The sequence below is a fragment of the Blennius ocellaris genome (assembly GCF_963422515.1).
Source record: "Blennius ocellaris genome assembly, chromosome: 6".
NCBI lineage: Eukaryota > Metazoa > Chordata > Actinopteri > Blenniiformes > Blenniidae > Blennius > Blennius ocellaris.
This window is the reverse complement of record NC_137655.1, coordinates 2,692,662-2,709,543: the sequence shown is the minus strand read 5'-3', so window position 1 is coordinate 2,709,543 and position 16,882 is coordinate 2,692,662. Positions and strand designations below refer to the sequence as shown.

Genomic DNA, 16,882 nt, shown 5'->3' with positions numbered 1-16,882 from the left:
TAGTTCGAGAACTCCGCTATTAGAGCTCAATGTACGATCCTATGTATGTACATCTGTGAATCTACGTAATGGCGTCTTTAACATGCGACGGAAGTGTACGGAGGCGCGGTCGCGGGGCAAATTACGTCATCACGCAGCAACACAAACACGCGTGCCAACGCAGGCCGCGCCCCCAAACACGCAGGGACATAAACACACATCCCCCCCTCCCTCCCTCCCTCCCTTCACCCCCCCCCCCTCCCCGGCAGAAAGTACAGAATGTACAGATGCTAACGTGAAGGAAGAGAGACTTTAGGAACAAACTCCAGCGCACAAAATGTCCGCGCGAGGAGAGAGAAGCTGCTCTTCGCCACGAAAACACGTGTTTTATTTTAACTTCTCACTCACTGAATGAAGGAATGAAGGAATGAATGAATGAGGCCAGAGTCAGAAGTAACGCTCCCATTCAGACATAAATATATAAATAACACACGTAATTCAGAATACACTTCAATGACTCAAACGGTATAAACATTAAACGTTATTGGTATAAAGTGGGGTTGAAGAAGAGGAGGAAGGGGGCGTGTCACTGTCCTCGTTACATAAAAGCAGCGACAGGAGCTCGAGAGCCATGCTGCTGCTGCTGCTGCTGCTGCTGGAGCCCTGAACGCAACCGACACGACCTCTCTCCTCCCACCACCGGTAAACACACACTCACACACCCTTATTCTTAATTATTATTAATATTATTATTACGTCACACGCTTCGCACGACCTGCGATTTGTTTTTGTGTTTAAATTGCCGCGTCCATCGCGTGTGAACGACCCCCGCCTTCCCTCGTCTGCTTTTCAAATAATATGCGTTTAAGTGAGCCTCCTCCTCTTTGTTGTTCTAAAAAGCTGCATGTGTTGTTGTTGTTGTTGTTGTTGAACACAGTGCACAGAAAGATGGCGGCGTCCCTGCTGAGGATAGGACGGCTGAACTGCATCAAGGTAACAACATGTCCACTCGTAAATAACCTGCATGTTCACGTCAGATCCTGGTTGCAACGAGCAGCCTGGCGGTGGGGATCCGTGCAGACTTGTTGCACGAGGAGAAAGAGAGAAGTGGTGGAGAGAGAGAGAGAGAGAGAGAGGGGAAGAGAGGGAGGCCTGTCAGCTGGACTGATCCTGAATGTGACTTTCGTGTCTGCAGGGTGGAGGTGGCCTCCGTCACCACCATGATCCTCTTTGAATCCTCCAGCCATCCACAAACTCCCATGCAACCTAAAGTAGCTTCCTAAAACTAACATAATGGGACTTTTCTGAGAGGAAAACTGCAAAAAAATCTGTCATAATTCTGACAAAACTCTTATAATAAGGTCACGCTCTGAATGTATCGTCTGTTTACGATCTGGGATGAGATGATGTGGCGTTAAAACCCATCAAACGTCATGTAAACGGTGATGAATAATCCCGCCGGTTGAGCTTTATTAAACTGCAGGACAGATAGAATAGAATTTTATTGTCCCTATACCAGGTACAATGAGATTAAAAACTCCAGTAGCAGTGCAACAGTGTACAGAATAGTCCATTAAATGTAATATAATGTAAATATAATATCTAGCGATGGCAACTACACACTGTTCTCTATTTATTTATTATTTATATATATGTGAGTGTGTATGTGTAGATAATATCTGTTGCTTGGGATTGCAATTCTGGTTGGATGCTAAACTGCATTATAACGACAATAAGTTGGATCAATCAATCAATATGTAAGAAACGTGTTAAGAAAAAAAAAAAGTGCAGAATATGTAGAAATAAAAAACAAAGGAAGGAAAATAGTGCATGGAACATGGATGTTCAAAATGATAAAAAATACAAATAAAACACAACTAATTAACACGTAGATGAACCTGTTCATGGGGTTGATTCAGTCTCCATGGAAACGATCTGATCTCCTTTCATGTTGAATGGTTTCTGATGGAGAAATCCACCTTGTAAACACACACAACAATTTTAAAGTGCGTGTGTGTGTGTGTGTGTGTGTGTGTGTAGTGTGTGCAGGTGCAGAGCTGGCTCACGCTGAGCCGGACGCCGGCAGCAGTCGCCTTCAGCTCAAAGTCTGGAGGTTCCAAGAAGCCGTCGAAAAAGAATCCAGGTAGAGTCGGAGCCGTCGGCTCCTCCTCCTCCTCCTCCTCTTCCTCACGCCGAGGTTTGAACTGTGGTTCGAGCATCGTTGACCTCCTTTCAGGAGACGAAATCCACCTCCTGCTGTCCTAAATCACATAAATCACGTCTTACTTGCTCTTTATAATTCATCTACAACGTTCGACTTATAGATATTTGACCTATTGCTTCAAATAAACCATTATTTTGTTAACCTCGCTTTAGTTTCTAGGGTTATTTGGTGCACCGACATGGAGAATTAATACAATTACGGGCTTTATAGTATTTAATAGGAGAAATATTTAACATTTCTACATGAATTAATCATCAATGGACTTTATGCAACAAAATTGTCTCAATTTTTCCTTTCGAAAAACTTCGAATTCTTGTAATTTCTACTTCTAATCCAAGGCCGAAGTGAAGAAGGTGAGACGGGTTAATATTTCAGTTTCTACCATAACTATATGAATCTGTGGACGTCGAGACAAAGAAGACACTTTGGGTTTCTCTGCCTCACGTCAGATCCAGATAGAAACCAGCCCCAACTGCTCACTATGGAATTTACCATTGTGTTGGTACTAATTCCTCCCGTCGTGGTGCAGAACAGTCTGTGGACCTTTTAATTTATTCAACATTTAATTTCACTTAATAACAGGATGGAAGTCTTGTCGTCTCAACAGGAGCTTCATCAGGTCCACTAAGAAACTTTCTTTTAGTCGGTCGAGATACAATAAAACATTTGTGGGTTTAAAAAAAAAAAAAAAATCTTTAAATCTTTGGACCCACTATACCTCTTCAAACCTGCCTGAATGTTAAAGTATTTCCCGAAATACTTGCACCACAGTTCATCCTTTCACTCCTGGTTTCACAATTGTACTGCGTTTAATTGCAAAGTTGTGTTCTTACCTGCTAAAAGTTAACAAAGCTTTCGCTTTCCGCAATCGCAGTGTCCATTAAGTTAACTGGTAATATTCCTTTTTGTTAATGATCTTTTTGACCCTCTAGTTCAGTGTTTTTCAACCTTTTTTGAGCCAAGGCACACTTTTTTCTTCGGAAGAATCTCGAGGCACAACACCACCCGAAAAGGTTTTATCAACAGGAATCAAATAAATACAGAAAAAAAGTATTTCCCAATGTCTTTTTTTTTTTAAAATGTTGACTCCCTCAGTGTGAAACCTGGACCTGATGGATGAAGAGCTGAGATCCTGGTTCACATTCTTCCTTTTCAAAAACTTCTCCATCACTGTCACTGACACAGTACTTTGATACAAGATGGTAGCAGGAGGTGGAGATGAACCACACTGACGTCTGTCACTTTACATTTCACCGGCAAAGTTCTGTGCTGCCCTCTAGTGGTGAAGAGTATTTATACATGATTACTCTGCAACACACTGTCGCTGTGAGAGCAAATGTTTTTTTAGAAAAAAATGTGACATTGGATCATTTCCCACGACTCACCTGACGATCTGGAGGAAACACCAGTGTGCCGCGGCGCCGTGGTTGAAAAACACTGGACTAGTAAAGCCGAAGGTGTAGCAGACGCCACCGGCGTGTTGTTAAAGTGTGACTTTGGGATATTGTGTCGTTCGGCCATGTACACGTGTGAAACAATAACGCGTTCTGTCTGCTTGCACTCCTCCACCCCAGACAAGAACGAGGCTAAAACGTTCTTCGATATAGAGAAACTTGTTCAGCACAAGTCGTACGAGTTTCCCAAGAAAGGAGCTACTACGGCGGCGGCCGCCGCCGCCGAGGCTGCGGGTCAGGCCGCCTCGCCTCCGCCTGCAGGAGAGCCCGCCGTCGTCCAGGCCTCCCCCGTGGCGGAGGCCGTTGCAGAAGCTGCACCGGTAGTGGAGGCCGTTGCAGAAGCTGTTGCAGAAGCTGCACCGGTAGTGGAGGCCGTTGCAGAAGCTGCACCGGTGGTGGAGGCCGTTGCAGAAGCTGCACCGGTAGTGGAGGCCGTTGCAGAAGCTGCACCAGTAGTGGAGGCCGTTGCAGAAGCTGCACCGGTGGTGGAGGCCGTTGCAGAAGCTGCACCGGTAGTGGAGGCCGTTGCAGAAGCCGCACCGGTAGTGGAGGCCGTTGCAGAAGCCGCACCGGTAGTGGAGGCCGTTGCAGAAGCCGCACCGGTAGTGGAGGCCATTGCAGAAGCTGCACCAGTGGTGGAGGCCGCTCCAGAAGCCGTTACAGAAGCTGCACCAGTGGTGGAGGCCGCTCCAGAAGCCGTTGCAGAAGCTGCACCAGTAGCGGAGGCCGTTGCAGAAGCTGCACCAGTAGTGGAGGCCGTTGCAGAAGCTGCACCGGTGGTGGAGGCCATTACAGAAGCCGTTGCAGAAGCTGTTGCAGAAGCTGCACCGGTGGTGGAGGCCGTTACAGAAGCCGTTGCAGAAGCTGTTGCAGAAGCTGCACCGGTGGTGGAGGCCGTTACAGAAGCCGTTGCAGAAGCAGTAGCAGAAGCTGCACCAGTGGTCGAGGCCGTTGCAGAAGTCGTCGCAGAAGCAGTCCCAATAGTAGAAGTAATCGCAGAAGCAGTCCCAATAGTAGAAGCCGTTGCAGAAGCCGTGCCAGTGGTTGAAGCCGCCTCCCCGGCTCCCGAAGTGCCTCCCGCCACTGAAGAGGCCCCCGTAGAAGCTGCTCCTGCTGCTGAAGCGGCGCCGGAGCCCGTTGTTGAAGCTGCGGCGCCGGAGCCCGTTGTTGAAGCCGCGGCGCCGGAGCCCATTGTTGAAGCCGAAGGAGCAGCGGTTGAAGCACCTGAGGGTACAACACCACAGCCTTACTCTCCCCTTCAACCCCCCCACCTCCTTCTCCTCTCCCCACCCCCCCGTGGATGGTTCCGTCCTCCGGTTCTTCCTCGGCACTAGTCCTGCAGCCTGACGCTAGTCTGTGATAAGAGTACGGATAAAATGGAGATGACCTCCCGTTCCTAACAGCCCCTGTGTTCCCCGTGTGTGTGCTGGACGTCTTCACATTGCTGCATACTGCACTAACACCCATGTCCTCCGTGTGTGTGTGTGTGTGTGTGTGTGTGTGTGTTCACGTCACTGCATTACTACACTAACGCCATGTGTGTTTGTGATGCACGTTGTCCTCAGGAGTTCACTTTGTGTGTCACACTTCACTCCTTTGCTTGTTCCTGTTCCTTCCTTCATGGTTTTGGATTCCTTTTCACACTCCCACCTTTCCTTTTCTTTAAAAAAAAAAACAGGACAGAAACACTCGGACACTCTTCATTTGCAGTGTTTTTGTTTTCTGGGACGGCGACTTCGTAGTGGTTGTTGTTTAATGTTAAACGATAATTGTTTTTCCCTTCCGTTGTAGGAGAATATAAGAGTTTCAAGCACCGCCTGTCATCTTCCCTGTTTTTTTTTTGTTTTAACCCCAGACTCTCTTCCGTCAAACGTCTCACACTCTCCGGGAGCCGCATGAGGACTATGATGTCTGACCGCCGTGATAATGAATGACGTGCAAATGCAAAACTTTCCTCCTCCTTGTTTCCCTGCTGATAAAATCACTGCCTCCAGCTGCTGTGTCGAGTAACAATGGCAGATTTGGCAGTTGGGACTTGAACCTATCGCCGCAAACTTTTTAACCTGTGAACACCTGATACCCGAGGATGCTGGGTTTTTTTTTTTGTTGTTTTGCATGGAGGTTGCAATTACAAGTGGCGTTTTATCTGTTTTGACGGAAAGGACGACCAGTATCCACATGCATGAAGTGTGGGTGGATTTTTCGTTTTGTGAAAGAAATGAACTCGTCTCTTCCTGTGACCCTCAGCTCAAATGGACCCGATTCAGAAGCTCTTCCTGGACTCCATACGCCAGTACTCGTCGAAGAGCGCGTGAGTCACCCTTGTTCTGCATATATATATATATAGGTTTTCTTTTGTACTGTCGGCAGTGATAAAACACACCGGTCACACAGCCAAGTCCACAGACAGAATAAACTGAAATAAAACAGAAGTCACTGACAAAGGCCATGCCGCTAGCATTAGCCATTAGCTTTCGAGGTAGGAAGCCCACACAGTATTCTATGGAACAATACAATACAAGAAAAATCAATACAAAACGTCAGCAACAGTTAAACATTGTACACCCGAGCAAGTGTGGCAATTAAAAGACGGTTTTTCTACCACTTTTATAGGTTTATTTTATGGGAGCTTAGCTTGGGGCTGCATGAGATGCGTTCAAGAGCCCACCGAAAATTGAAAACTTGGAAATTATAATAAAAAGAATAAAACGGGGAAAAACTTTTTCTTAAACAGGGTCGCAAATAACATTAATAAACCAGATGTAGAGCAAAAATACGACATGTTGGCAAGTGGAATCAACATTAAACACATATATATATATATATATATATATATATATGAGTAGAGAGCTTTATTCCTCCCCAGGGGGAAACACAAATATATATATATATATATATATATAATGAGTGTGAGAAGCTTTATGCTGAGTGTCTCTTCTGTGCCTGTTGGAGAATCCAGATTCACAACCACACCTGAATATTGCCGACGTTCAACCAAAGCTAAAGTTCAAGTGACATGAAGCACATGAGCGTTTATACAAATAGACTGAGAACAGAAGAGTAGAAAATACTTTATTAGTCCCAGAGGGAAATTCTTTACAGTATTTCTGTCTGCACACTGAATTGAATATTATCAGAACAATATCAAATAAGTCAATGTTAATATACAAGACTTAACTGTGGGGGGAAAAACATCCAGTAAATACAGTTTATACTATTCTGTCTTCTGTGTCCTTATTTATACAAATAAGGACGCAAAATCAAGTCATTCTTCTTGAAACTGAATGCATTTCAAGGTGATGGTTTCCAAATACGTGCATTGTGATTTGCTGCGGTTAATTTAGAGTAATTTCAGTAAATATTTGCTCAAATTGGACCAACTTTCCTACATCGGTCAGTCATTTGGTCCTCTGGTGTCTACGTGGGAATGTCGGTGGCCGAAAGCCAAATTCTTGCAGGACTGTGTGACTGAAGCGGGGCCTCATTCTCCCCCCTCCTCCCCCCCCTCCTCCCCCCCCCTCACTGGACAGGGTCAGCGGCGGCCTGGTGGATGCGGGCACAGAGTATGAGAAATCTCTGGCCGAGGAGGTGGTGAAGCTGCAGAGGCTCTACGGCGGAGGCGACCTGGAGTCGTTCCCCGTGTTCAAGTTCACAGGTCAGTCGGGTTCCGGGGGGGTGGGTGGGGGAGGGGTGGAGGTGTTGGTGGTTAGGACGTCGGTGACTTGACGGAGAACCTGACGGCTCTTCTGTGTTTCAGAGCCCACGCTGGACGAAGTCGCCCAGAAGTGAAGCGCCGCCACCTCCTGTTCCTCTTTTCTACATCTTTTCTTTTTCATGTGCGTCTGCCCCCTGGTGGACAGTTTGTGGTCTGCGTGGTGTTTGAGCTCCCCTTTAACTCTGACCAGTGAACGTCTGATTAGACCGGGACGTCCAGCTTCAGGCTTTGGACGAACTGTGAGAACCTTTTAGAGCTGTGAATTCAGAAAGTAATAAAAGTCCGGGTCACACGTTGTTCTTTCATTGTTTGAGTTTTTATTTGATCGTGAATGGAGTCAAAAATAAACCTTCATCTCTTTTAACTCCACGAAGATGATCGTAATGACATGGAGACATTAAAATCTTTAATTCGTGTTTACTTTTGTACACATGTCCATAAACTTCATATACACTCAAACATTTCCTTATATAAATCCCTTGATGATAATATAACGACTTAAATTGGTATTTTCTGGAAATCTTTTTGCACAAATAATCTATATTTGACTATACCCACACATTTATATTATATTTATGATTAACATGCCTGAAACATGGTGGGAATCTAATTATACTCCAATATTTAATAGTCACATGTAATTATCCCTTCCTGATTCATATGTATAAAAAATATAGTTTTATATGTGTAACTAAAGATGGTAAGAATGTCGTCTAATATAGAAGACGTGTGCATATCGTCCAGTTCAGAGTCGCTGGATCTCAGGGGAACTATGGGGGAAGCAGGAAATGACTCGCTGTAGTTGCAATACAGAAGGTGAAATATTGTCTATTGTCTATAATATATATAGACAGTATTCTAGTACTCAATATTACTCACAATAAAAGCTGCAGTGGATAAATTACATTCTTATATGATAAAAGCATAACCAACACACACTCTGGAAGATCATGTAAATTCTACATAGGTCAAGTATTAATATATGTATGTCTTATATTATCTTATTATACTGTTATATATTTGGTAAAGAACCAGACATTGTTGGAGTTTAAATGGTCTCGGTTGATATAAAATTTAGAGGTGCATTTATTTATACTCTCCAGCATCCAGAGTTGTCCTTCATAACCACCAAACCATGATGATCTGTATTGTTTGTGTAACGTTCATAATTGATTTAGTAGAAAATAATGCCACCGTTTCCTCATGTGAAATAAGCAGGGAAGAAGCTGGATGGAGAAAAACATCTAAATATTGTATATATCATTAAGCATAAATCATCTTACAACCGAAACACATTCATATACATGATTTTACCCTTTACTTGTCATATTTTCATGTAAAACCCCAAAGATTTTAGACTTGAAAATGTGTTGTCAATAAATGTATGATAAATAAATGAACCCTTTGTGTGTATAAACTGTACACAGATAGGAAAAACTTGGGCTCTATATGTGTTTAATACATATAACAGTGAGTTTGTTTTTTTTAAAGTCAGTTTTGTCAAGTTTTTTTCATTTCTAGTTAAATTCCACCGACACTTGTCGTGAAAGTCTGGAAGCGGAACCAAAGTGTCCTCGCAGCCTCCGTTTTCAGACCGGAACATAATACCGGGAACACGCAATGGCGGCCTCCGTGCTTCGGCTAGGGCGACTGACTCCTCTCAAGGTAAAACGTGTTCTGCGCTCTTTAAAGTTGTTTTTTCTCATTTGTGTTTATTTCCCGTGAGACTTCGGGGCGGAATGAAACAGTTACCGGGGAGCAGCGCGGGGCGGAGCGGCGTAAGCCGCGCTGTACTGACCCCCGGAAGGGGGCCTCCTCCAGCGGGGACACCACCTCCACACTGAGCCCCTCGAACCACAACACTGCAGTTAAAACTGCTACACGTCGACACACCTAAATATTACACGTTCGTTCTACGTTGTCTCCTGAATATTCAATATATTCACAGTATGTCTCTTCTAGCCTGTACATTAATTTTATTTATTTTTTTAAGTTGGATGATAAAGTCATAAATGTTTCGTCCCATCATACTTTATTAATTTATTAATCTGTGGTTCCAAAGAACGTATTGGTTAAAGCTACGCCTCTTCTGTAGAGAAAGTCAAAACCACCAACTTCTTTTCTGGTCCTACTGGATCAGGGGTCAAAGAGCTGCACACATTTTATTTTGACAGTCCCACAGGAAGACCATGCCAGGAGGACACGACACACAAAACCTTCTTCACTGCTGTTTGACAACTTACAACTAATAAACTTAACTACATGAACTAAGCAACAAAAACACAATTATTACCAACACTACAAACCTAACATAACCCCCAATAATTACATTTAAAACACCACAAACAGAAACTCCCACAATGCATTGCAGCTCTCAGCTCCTTTATTGCTACACATTATTAAAATGGAAGATAAATGTGGGAGATGTGGATTGTTAGAACCATGAGTGTGATGGTGTGTCTTTAATGTCCTGTAGTTGTTGTGGAATTCACTAGAATGTTCCGTCACTCTCAACAAGTCTGTAATGAACCTCCTGGAACTGTCGGGTTTTACTGTGAAAGGTACAGGAAGCTCCCAGCTTCAGACACCAGTTGAGCCGCTGTCATGACCTGCAGCCGCAATTCTTCTCCCCTGTACTAGACCAATAAATATTACAGTACAGTTCCAGTACAGTTCCTCGCCAAAGTCCCTCTATTATCTGAGTTCCTCTGTCCTCCAGTCCTCTTGACGGTCTGCCCCCCCCCCCCCCCCCCTGCAGTGTCTCCGTCTGGGGGTCCTGAGGAGCCGTCCAGCTGCTCTTTTCTGCTCTGAGCCCGGAGAACCAGCGAAGGCGGCCAAGAAGACGACGAAGGCCGCGGCCACGAGTAAGGCCGTCGCACCGCGTTTCACTGCTTTCCTCCCTCACTTCTCTCTCTGTCTCGTCCATACCTGTCCTACAAAAAACAGCCTGGTTACCCAATTTTCCCAGCAGAACAACGAACCACGTCCATCCACCCTTCCCAGGATGTTCGCTTGGTTCTCTCAGTCTTTTGTCTCGCCTCAAACGTGTGAAAGAAGAGATGAGAGAGGCATTAAAATCAGATCAAAGTGTTTGTTTGCTCAGCAGATGAGTGGAAGTTACAGGATCTTCTCGTGTCTGTGGAATATATATGACAGTTTTCAACCTAAATTAACAATTTGTGAAGAAAATGTGCCACAACGACTCACCTTTTTCTCCTCCAGTGCTGCATTTTGTCTGTGTGAATGTCTGAGGTTTCTTTGGTTTCATGTTGTGTTGTGACACACGACTTCTTTGTTAATCTGCTTTAAGACACATAATTATTGGGTTTCTCTATATCAGGGGGGTCAAACTGATTTCAGTTGAGGGGCCACATCAACCTGATCTGACCTCTGGAGGCCCAACAAGTCAAACGTTACATGTTAAACTGCAGATATGGACAAATGTCAAAGTCTTTCCTTCTTTTCATCCTTTTGTAACTGCAAGAATTTGCCAGACTATTCTGAAATATACATATTAAAGTTAATCAGATATTATATTTGCAAAAAAAAACCCCACAATATCTGTATCTGGATGTTGTTTTTTTATTCAGGATTAAAACAATTTATCTGGAAATTATTTTTGAGTTTACATGTCTAAAGTATCACTTCACATAAACTGGACACCTTTATTGTGAAAGGTGTTGCGTCATGTTACCCTCCACAGATTGCATTAATTAATTCTGACCAAGGACGGTTTTCAATGTCATTTTTGACAATCTAGTGTTTTTAGATCAGCCTCTTGTCAGTTTTCATATTTATACTTAAAAAAAAAAAAAAAAATCCCATGGCGGCCGGATTAGATCCTGTGGCGGGCCGCTTCTGGCCCCCGGGCCTCATGTTTGACACCCCTGGTCTATATACTTCCTCTCTCGGCGTGTGAGAGCGAGATGCTTCAACACGGCCATGTTATAAACAAAGTTTACAAAAAACAACTACCAAAGGAGACGTTAAATGAAACTGTAGTTCCTCATGTGTTCCTCTGGGGGGCAGCACCGAGAACAAACACAACGCTGAGGGCCAGTTACTCGTCAAATGATTTCATGTTTCCGGAAGTTTTTCACTTCAGCCTGAAGAGGTTTGGAGTTGTTTATGATTTATTGAGGGAAACTGCTTTAAAGTGCCTTTTCTGAACGTTTATGTCGATTTTATTTCATTTTCAAATTTCTTTTTTAATTAAGAGAAAACAACTACAACTTAAGAGGACTGTGTATATTTGGAAAAGGTGGTGCGAGAACCGACGTGAAATACAGATGTGTTTCTATTCTGGGAGGTTTATGGAATGTCTCAGTGACGACTTCAAACTGTGCAAATCACTGTTCTGCTTCAAAAAAACTAATTTATAATAATTAGTGGTTACAAAGAACAATAATTTCTGTTACTTCTTTTTGTTTGGTTGTTTTTTTCTCATGTATTACTTCTGTTATGTTCCATATTCATTTTTTCTCCTGTATTACGACTGCTATGATTTTTATTATTATTATGATTTTTTTTTTTCTTTCTCCGGTTGCTTTTTTAAAAATTTTTATTATATTTTTTGCATCACTGGTGTCTGGGGTAACCGCACGGGATTTTAAGGGAGAGGCTAAAATTAGCCTTGACTTCAGCCTAATACCCATTTCAGTTACAAGTATATTGTGGAAACAGTGAAAATTCACAGGTGTGTGAACTTGTACCATGAACTGCACACAAATACATCAACTGCACTTATACTGAAACTGTAACCGAAATAAACCATTCATTCATTCATTCATTCATATTTTCGCCCACAGTTAATTTTCTATTCTGCTGTTATTATTTGTTCTCCACCCTGAGAGATGGAGGAACGACACAGAGACACTGACACACGTTTCAATGTTCTTTTCGACCTGAATGCTGAAACTTATTCAAATTATAGTCATATAATGGACATAAAGTGCAGAATCTCAATCTCCTTTGAGGAGATCTAAAGTCATATTAAATGAAGGGTTTGGGGAGTTTGTGATCAGTTCCTTAAAAAAGCCCCGCCCTCTTTTTAAAAGTAACTGGACAGTCCAGTCAAAAGGTGATTTCATGGGCAGCTGTGAGCAGGATCGTCGTTGTATGATTATCAAGGAAGCACATAAGCGGCCCGCTGTTGATTTGAGCTGTGAAGACAACTTGTGGTCGAAGGAACTCTGCAGGTGAAATAAAGCTGTGAAGACGGAAAAATACAAGTGAAGGAAATGAACATTTTATTCACTGTAATTGTTCACTTATGTCGGAGCCCCTGAAAACGAGGCGTCGCCCTTCAGTCCCTCGCATCTTTGTGTTTAACAGCCGAAACTCTGCATCTGAATCGTCTGATGTAAAATATATTGTGTTAATGTACACAACCACAATTTGGAAAAACGTCTAATTTCACCTCACTGCGTCAAAGCTGTTGTGTTTTTGGTTGATTTAATTTTCAAAAAGGAAGATTTTACAACGTTTTATTGGTTATAAAGTTGAAGTGTTGTGACTTTTCCTTCCTGGTACATCTTTGCTTTCTCCCGGACGCCTCAGGTCGCCCCCCCCCCCGGGTCTCGACTCGACATCAGAACACTTTGCTGGAATGACTCGTCGTTGTTTTTAACCGCTCTTGTTTTCCATTTACCGTTTTTCCCCCCCTCAGCAGCAGAGGCTCCAGACGAGAGAGCCGCCCTGCTGGCCTACAAGACCACAGTGTCCTTCCCTCCTAGACTTTCAGAGTGGGCTCCCCCTGCTGCTGCTCCCCCTGCTGCCCCCGCCTCATCTGCAGAGCCCGAAGCAGCTCCTCCAGCTGCTGAACCTCTGGAAGCAGCAGCAGTAGAAGATGCTCCAGGTGAATCTCTTCCCCCGGCTGCAGCCTCCACGGGGGATGATGATTCCTCCTCCTCCTCGTCTTCGTCCTCCAGCAGTTCAGATTCTGACTCCGACTCCGACTCGGACGACGAGAAGTCGGAGGTGAAGACTGAGGCCGGGAAGGAAGCTGAAGCTGTTCACCAGGCGGCAGAAGCAGCAGCAGCGGCGTCGGAGCCGTCGGTGGTTGTGTCTGAGGAGCTGGTGGACTCGGCTCCGGACGTCTGTGCTGCTGCTGCAGAGGAAGAAGTGGTGGACGTGTCCGGAACAGAAGTTTCAGCTCAAGTGGTTCAGGAAGCTGAAGCACAACGTTCAGAAGGTCCGGAGGCTGCGGCTCCAGAAGAAGACCCGACGAGCTCCACCCGAGAGACGCCTTCTGAAGCTGCTGCAGAGACTGTTGCTGCGCCTGCAGAACCCTCTGAAGCTCCTGCTGCTGAAGCTCCTGCTGCTGAAGCTCCTGCTGCTGAAGCTCCTGCCGACTGTGCCGAGGAGCTGGTGGACTCTGCTCCTGTCGTGGCTGAAGCTGCTGAAGCCCCCGTAGAAGCTGCTGCTGCTGAAGCTCCTGCAGCCGAAGCTGAGGCTGCACCTGAAGCTGCTGCCGCCCCTGCAGAACCCTCCGAAGCTCCTGCTGCTGAAGCTGAAGCTTCAGCTCCTGCCGACTGTGCTGAGGAGCTGGTGGATTCTGCTCCTGTCATAGCTGAAGCCCCCGTAGAAGCTCCTGCTGCTGAAGCTGAGGCTGCACCTGAAGCTGCTGCTGCTCCTGCTGAAGCTCCTGCTGCTGAAGCTGAAGCTCCTGCTGCTGAGGTTGCAAATGCTGAAGCTCCTCCTGCTGAAGCTATTGACGCTCCTGCTGCTGAAGCTGAGGCTGAAGCTGCTGCCGCTGCATCTCCTGCCGCTGAAACTCCTGCTGGTGAAGCTGAAGCTCCTGCTGCTGAAGCTATTGACGCTCCTGCTGCTGAAGCTGCTGCCGCTGCATCTCCTGCCGCTGAAACTCCTGCTGCTGAGGCCTCTGAAGCTCCATCTGTCCTCGTTGAAGCTTCAGTCCCAGCTGACGGTGCCGAGGAGCTGGTGGACTCTGCTCCCGTCATAGCTGAAGCTCCAGGAGAGGAGCTGCAGGCTGCAGCCGAAGCGTCTGAGGGTACACACCACACCACCCCCCCACCCCCCACCCCCACCCCCCCACACTCGTCTCTCCACTCCCTGTCCTCTCGGCTGGATTTCTCAAGCCCCTCAGATAGTTTGTGCTCCGTCGTCGTACGAAACTCATCCACTCGCTCGTTTTGACTGCATGCAGTTCAATAACTTCCTGTCTCCATCGCCGCTACTTCCTCCTCCCCCCCCCCCCCCCCCGTCCCACCGCCCGGCACTTTGTCCCGCCTGAGCTGGAGGTTTGGCCTCCTCAGCCTGGAACACACCATGTTAGACACGCTCACGTTCTGAAACTCTCCTTTAACCATCCGCCGCAATGAAAGTGTGTTTTATTGAGATATATTCTCCTGCGTCAGGACTTTAAACTCATCATGGCTCGTGGACGATTGTCCTTCAAAAGCAGCAGGGACAACATTTCTCTCTGCCGTCCTGCAAAGAACTTAAAAACACCGAATAGGACGAACTGCGTCTGAAAGTAAACTCTCTGTGCACAGTTCTTGTTTCCACATGAAGCAGCAGTGGCGTTAATCTCACACTCTTGGTGAAAAGAGAAAGTGCAGAGCTCCACTTCCTGGAGGAAAACAGTATTTTTAATGTAAATGTTGACGACGGGACGACAGAAACAAAGAGGAAATGTGAAGCAAATAAAATCTGCTTGACTTAATACTTCAAATCAAATCACATAAAGTGAGTTTGCTGTTGGTGTTTCCCAGGCCTCCCCCTCCCCCCACCCCATGTTTCTGCATCTCCCCTCACAAACCGTCCTCCCTTTTCAGTCTTTCCACCCTTTTTGCTTTGCCGCCGCTCCCACAATGCTTCACTCCTCTGGTGTCTCGCGCTCTGCGACTCGTGTGTGACGTTGAATTCTGAGACAATTTGTGACGATTGCACTTGAGTTGGACGGCGTCTTTGTGTTGAATCTTGTTTTTTTTTTTTTTGTGGAAAATCTTTCACTTGGACACTGGAACCTCATTTGCAGTTCATTTTCCTCCTTCGATGTTTCATATAATGATTAATTTCTGATATTGTAACGTGTGTGTGTGTGTTTTCTGTGTATAAAAACCACGGGTGTGTTTGCAATAATGTTAAAGTTCCAGGTAATTGGTGCCTCTGTGGGCTTCGCCTGTGCCGGGTACCGTTACTGCTAATGCTAAAGGAGTGCGCAGGTTTGAATCCCCGGCGAGCAACAGCAGGATTACAGATGTTTTCTAAGCTCCTCCTCCAGCCACGGCGGAATAATCCTGCTTCCTGGAGCCACTACCCTACCGTCTCTCTTCCTTCTAACTCTTGTTTCTGTGTGGAACCACATGTTTTCTGACACTTGTTGTTGTTTTGTTGTTTTGTTTCTAGAGCCTTGCCGTCGCCGCATGCTGAAGGGTTGTTGTATTTTTTTCCTTGTGGACTTGGATGCATTTGGTTTAATCAGAAAGTTCTGTTGGGTTTTTTTTGCCTTCGCCTTCTCTCCCGGGTTGCCCCCGGTTACGGTCTGTTTACGTCGGCTGTCTCACTGCCTGCAGGCCTGTTCCTCACATGCTGTCATGGTCCCCTGAAGGCTTTTCACACCAGTGTGTCTCCACACTGAGGGGGGGGGGGGGGGGGGAAGGGTGCTAACACGTTAATATCCTGTCCACTCCCAATATCTTCACTCCGTACTTCTTATTTACTCGTGTTCAAAGTCCTTCGGTGGGTCGTAATAATAAGAAATCCTCCCGTCACTGGTGTTTCTAACAGGCCTCTTTTGTTTTGTCCCCCCCCCCCCCCCCCCCCCAACCCCCCACTGTACAGAGGCTCCAGAGCCCGAGGAGCCCTTCGACAACAGCACCTACCAGAACTGCCAGCATCACACCTACAACCCCTACACGTTCGCGGACCTGGACCTGGAGATGGCCAAGTTCCGGCTCCCGCAGCCGTCCTCCGGGAGGCCGTCGCCCCGCCACTAGAGGATTCCTGCTCCACGTCTCTTAAAACTCTCTGTTATTACAGTTCCTATAATAAAGAATGAAGTCTACGTGTTTGTCTCGTCTGTAAGATAAGATAATTACTTTATTCATCCCCGAAGGGAAATAGTTTTGTTGCAGCAATCTGGTACATACGAATATTATCAAATACAATAGAATAAAAAGAAAAGTAAAATATAAAACTATCTGGGTATAAGACATACAGTAAAACACAGAACGGAACATGGGCACTTAGAAATAAGCACCAGATAAAAGCAAGATAAATAAATAGTAAGGTGCAGTGGCAGAGCCATTAGACGTTCAGGTGACTTAATAGTTTAAGTGATGTCCTCTTTGTGTGCTGAAGCTGCAGGCAGGTTCACCTGGACAGGTGAGCCGTCCATCCCTCGCAGGGCAAACAAAATCTGTGCACTGGATGATAAAACCCACTGAGCTACAATATTTTAGCAGTGCGGTGAGAGTGCCCTGCCTGTGTCACTAATATAGATAGTAAAACGTTATATTTGGACGGTTAAAAGATGTCCTGCAG

At 45.5% G+C, this 16,882-nt stretch overlaps 2 protein-coding genes across 3 annotated transcripts; both read left to right on the top strand.

The window, feature by feature from the left end:
* Positions 1–539: 539 nt before the first annotated feature.
* On the top strand, positions 540–7,677 carry LOC308131273 (uncharacterized protein). Its single transcript, XM_080497940.1, has 7 exons — positions 540–681; positions 917–972; positions 2,020–2,122; positions 3,778–4,887; positions 5,905–5,968; positions 7,188–7,312; positions 7,415–7,677. Exons 2-7 carry the CDS (start codon positions 928–930, stop codon positions 7,444–7,446), a joined length of 1,479 nt encoding a protein of 492 aa, XP_080354066.1. The 5' UTR covers positions 540–681; positions 917–927; the 3' UTR covers positions 7,447–7,677.
* A 1,289-nt stretch (positions 7,678–8,966) lies between these two features.
* ndufv3 (NADH:ubiquinone oxidoreductase subunit V3) lies at positions 8,967–16,403 on the top strand. Of its 2 annotated transcripts, none has more exons than XM_080497707.1 (4): positions 8,967–9,037; positions 10,131–10,236; positions 13,044–14,384; positions 16,181–16,403. In XM_080497707.1, the coding sequence occupies exons 1-4, from the start codon at positions 8,993–8,995 to the stop codon at positions 16,333–16,335; spliced, it is 1,647 nt and encodes a 548-aa protein (XP_080353833.1). In that variant the 5' UTR covers positions 8,967–8,992; the 3' UTR covers positions 16,336–16,403. The 2 variants fall into 2 exon arrangements, with proteins under 2 accessions (XP_080353833.1, XP_080353832.1); XM_080497706.1 differs by having other exon boundaries at positions 13,041–14,384.
* The last annotated feature ends 479 nt before the right edge of the window (positions 16,404–16,882 follow it).

Excerpts from the sequence above, each read along its gene's own strand:
- ndufv3 (XM_080497706.1), top strand. The coding sequence starts at position 8,993 with ATGGCGGCCTCCGTGCTTCGGCTAGGGCGACTGACTCCTCTCAAG. Across the intron at positions 9,038-10,130 it reads GGCGACTGACTCCTCTCAAG|TGTCTCCGTCTGGGGGTCCT; the intron begins GTAAAACGTGTT and ends CCCCCCCTGCAG. Across the intron at positions 10,237-13,040 it reads GACGAAGGCCGCGGCCACGA|CAGCAGAGGCTCCAGACGAG; the intron begins GTAAGGCCGTCG and ends TCCCCCCCTCAG.
- LOC308131273 (XM_080497940.1), top strand. The coding sequence starts at position 928 with ATGGCGGCGTCCCTGCTGAGGATAGGACGGCTGAACTGCATCAAG. Across the intron at positions 2,123-3,777 it reads GCCGTCGAAAAAGAATCCAG|ACAAGAACGAGGCTAAAACG; the intron begins GTAGAGTCGGAG and ends CCTCCACCCCAG. Across the intron at positions 7,313-7,414 it reads CCCCGTGTTCAAGTTCACAG|AGCCCACGCTGGACGAAGTC; the intron begins GTCAGTCGGGTT and ends TCTGTGTTTCAG.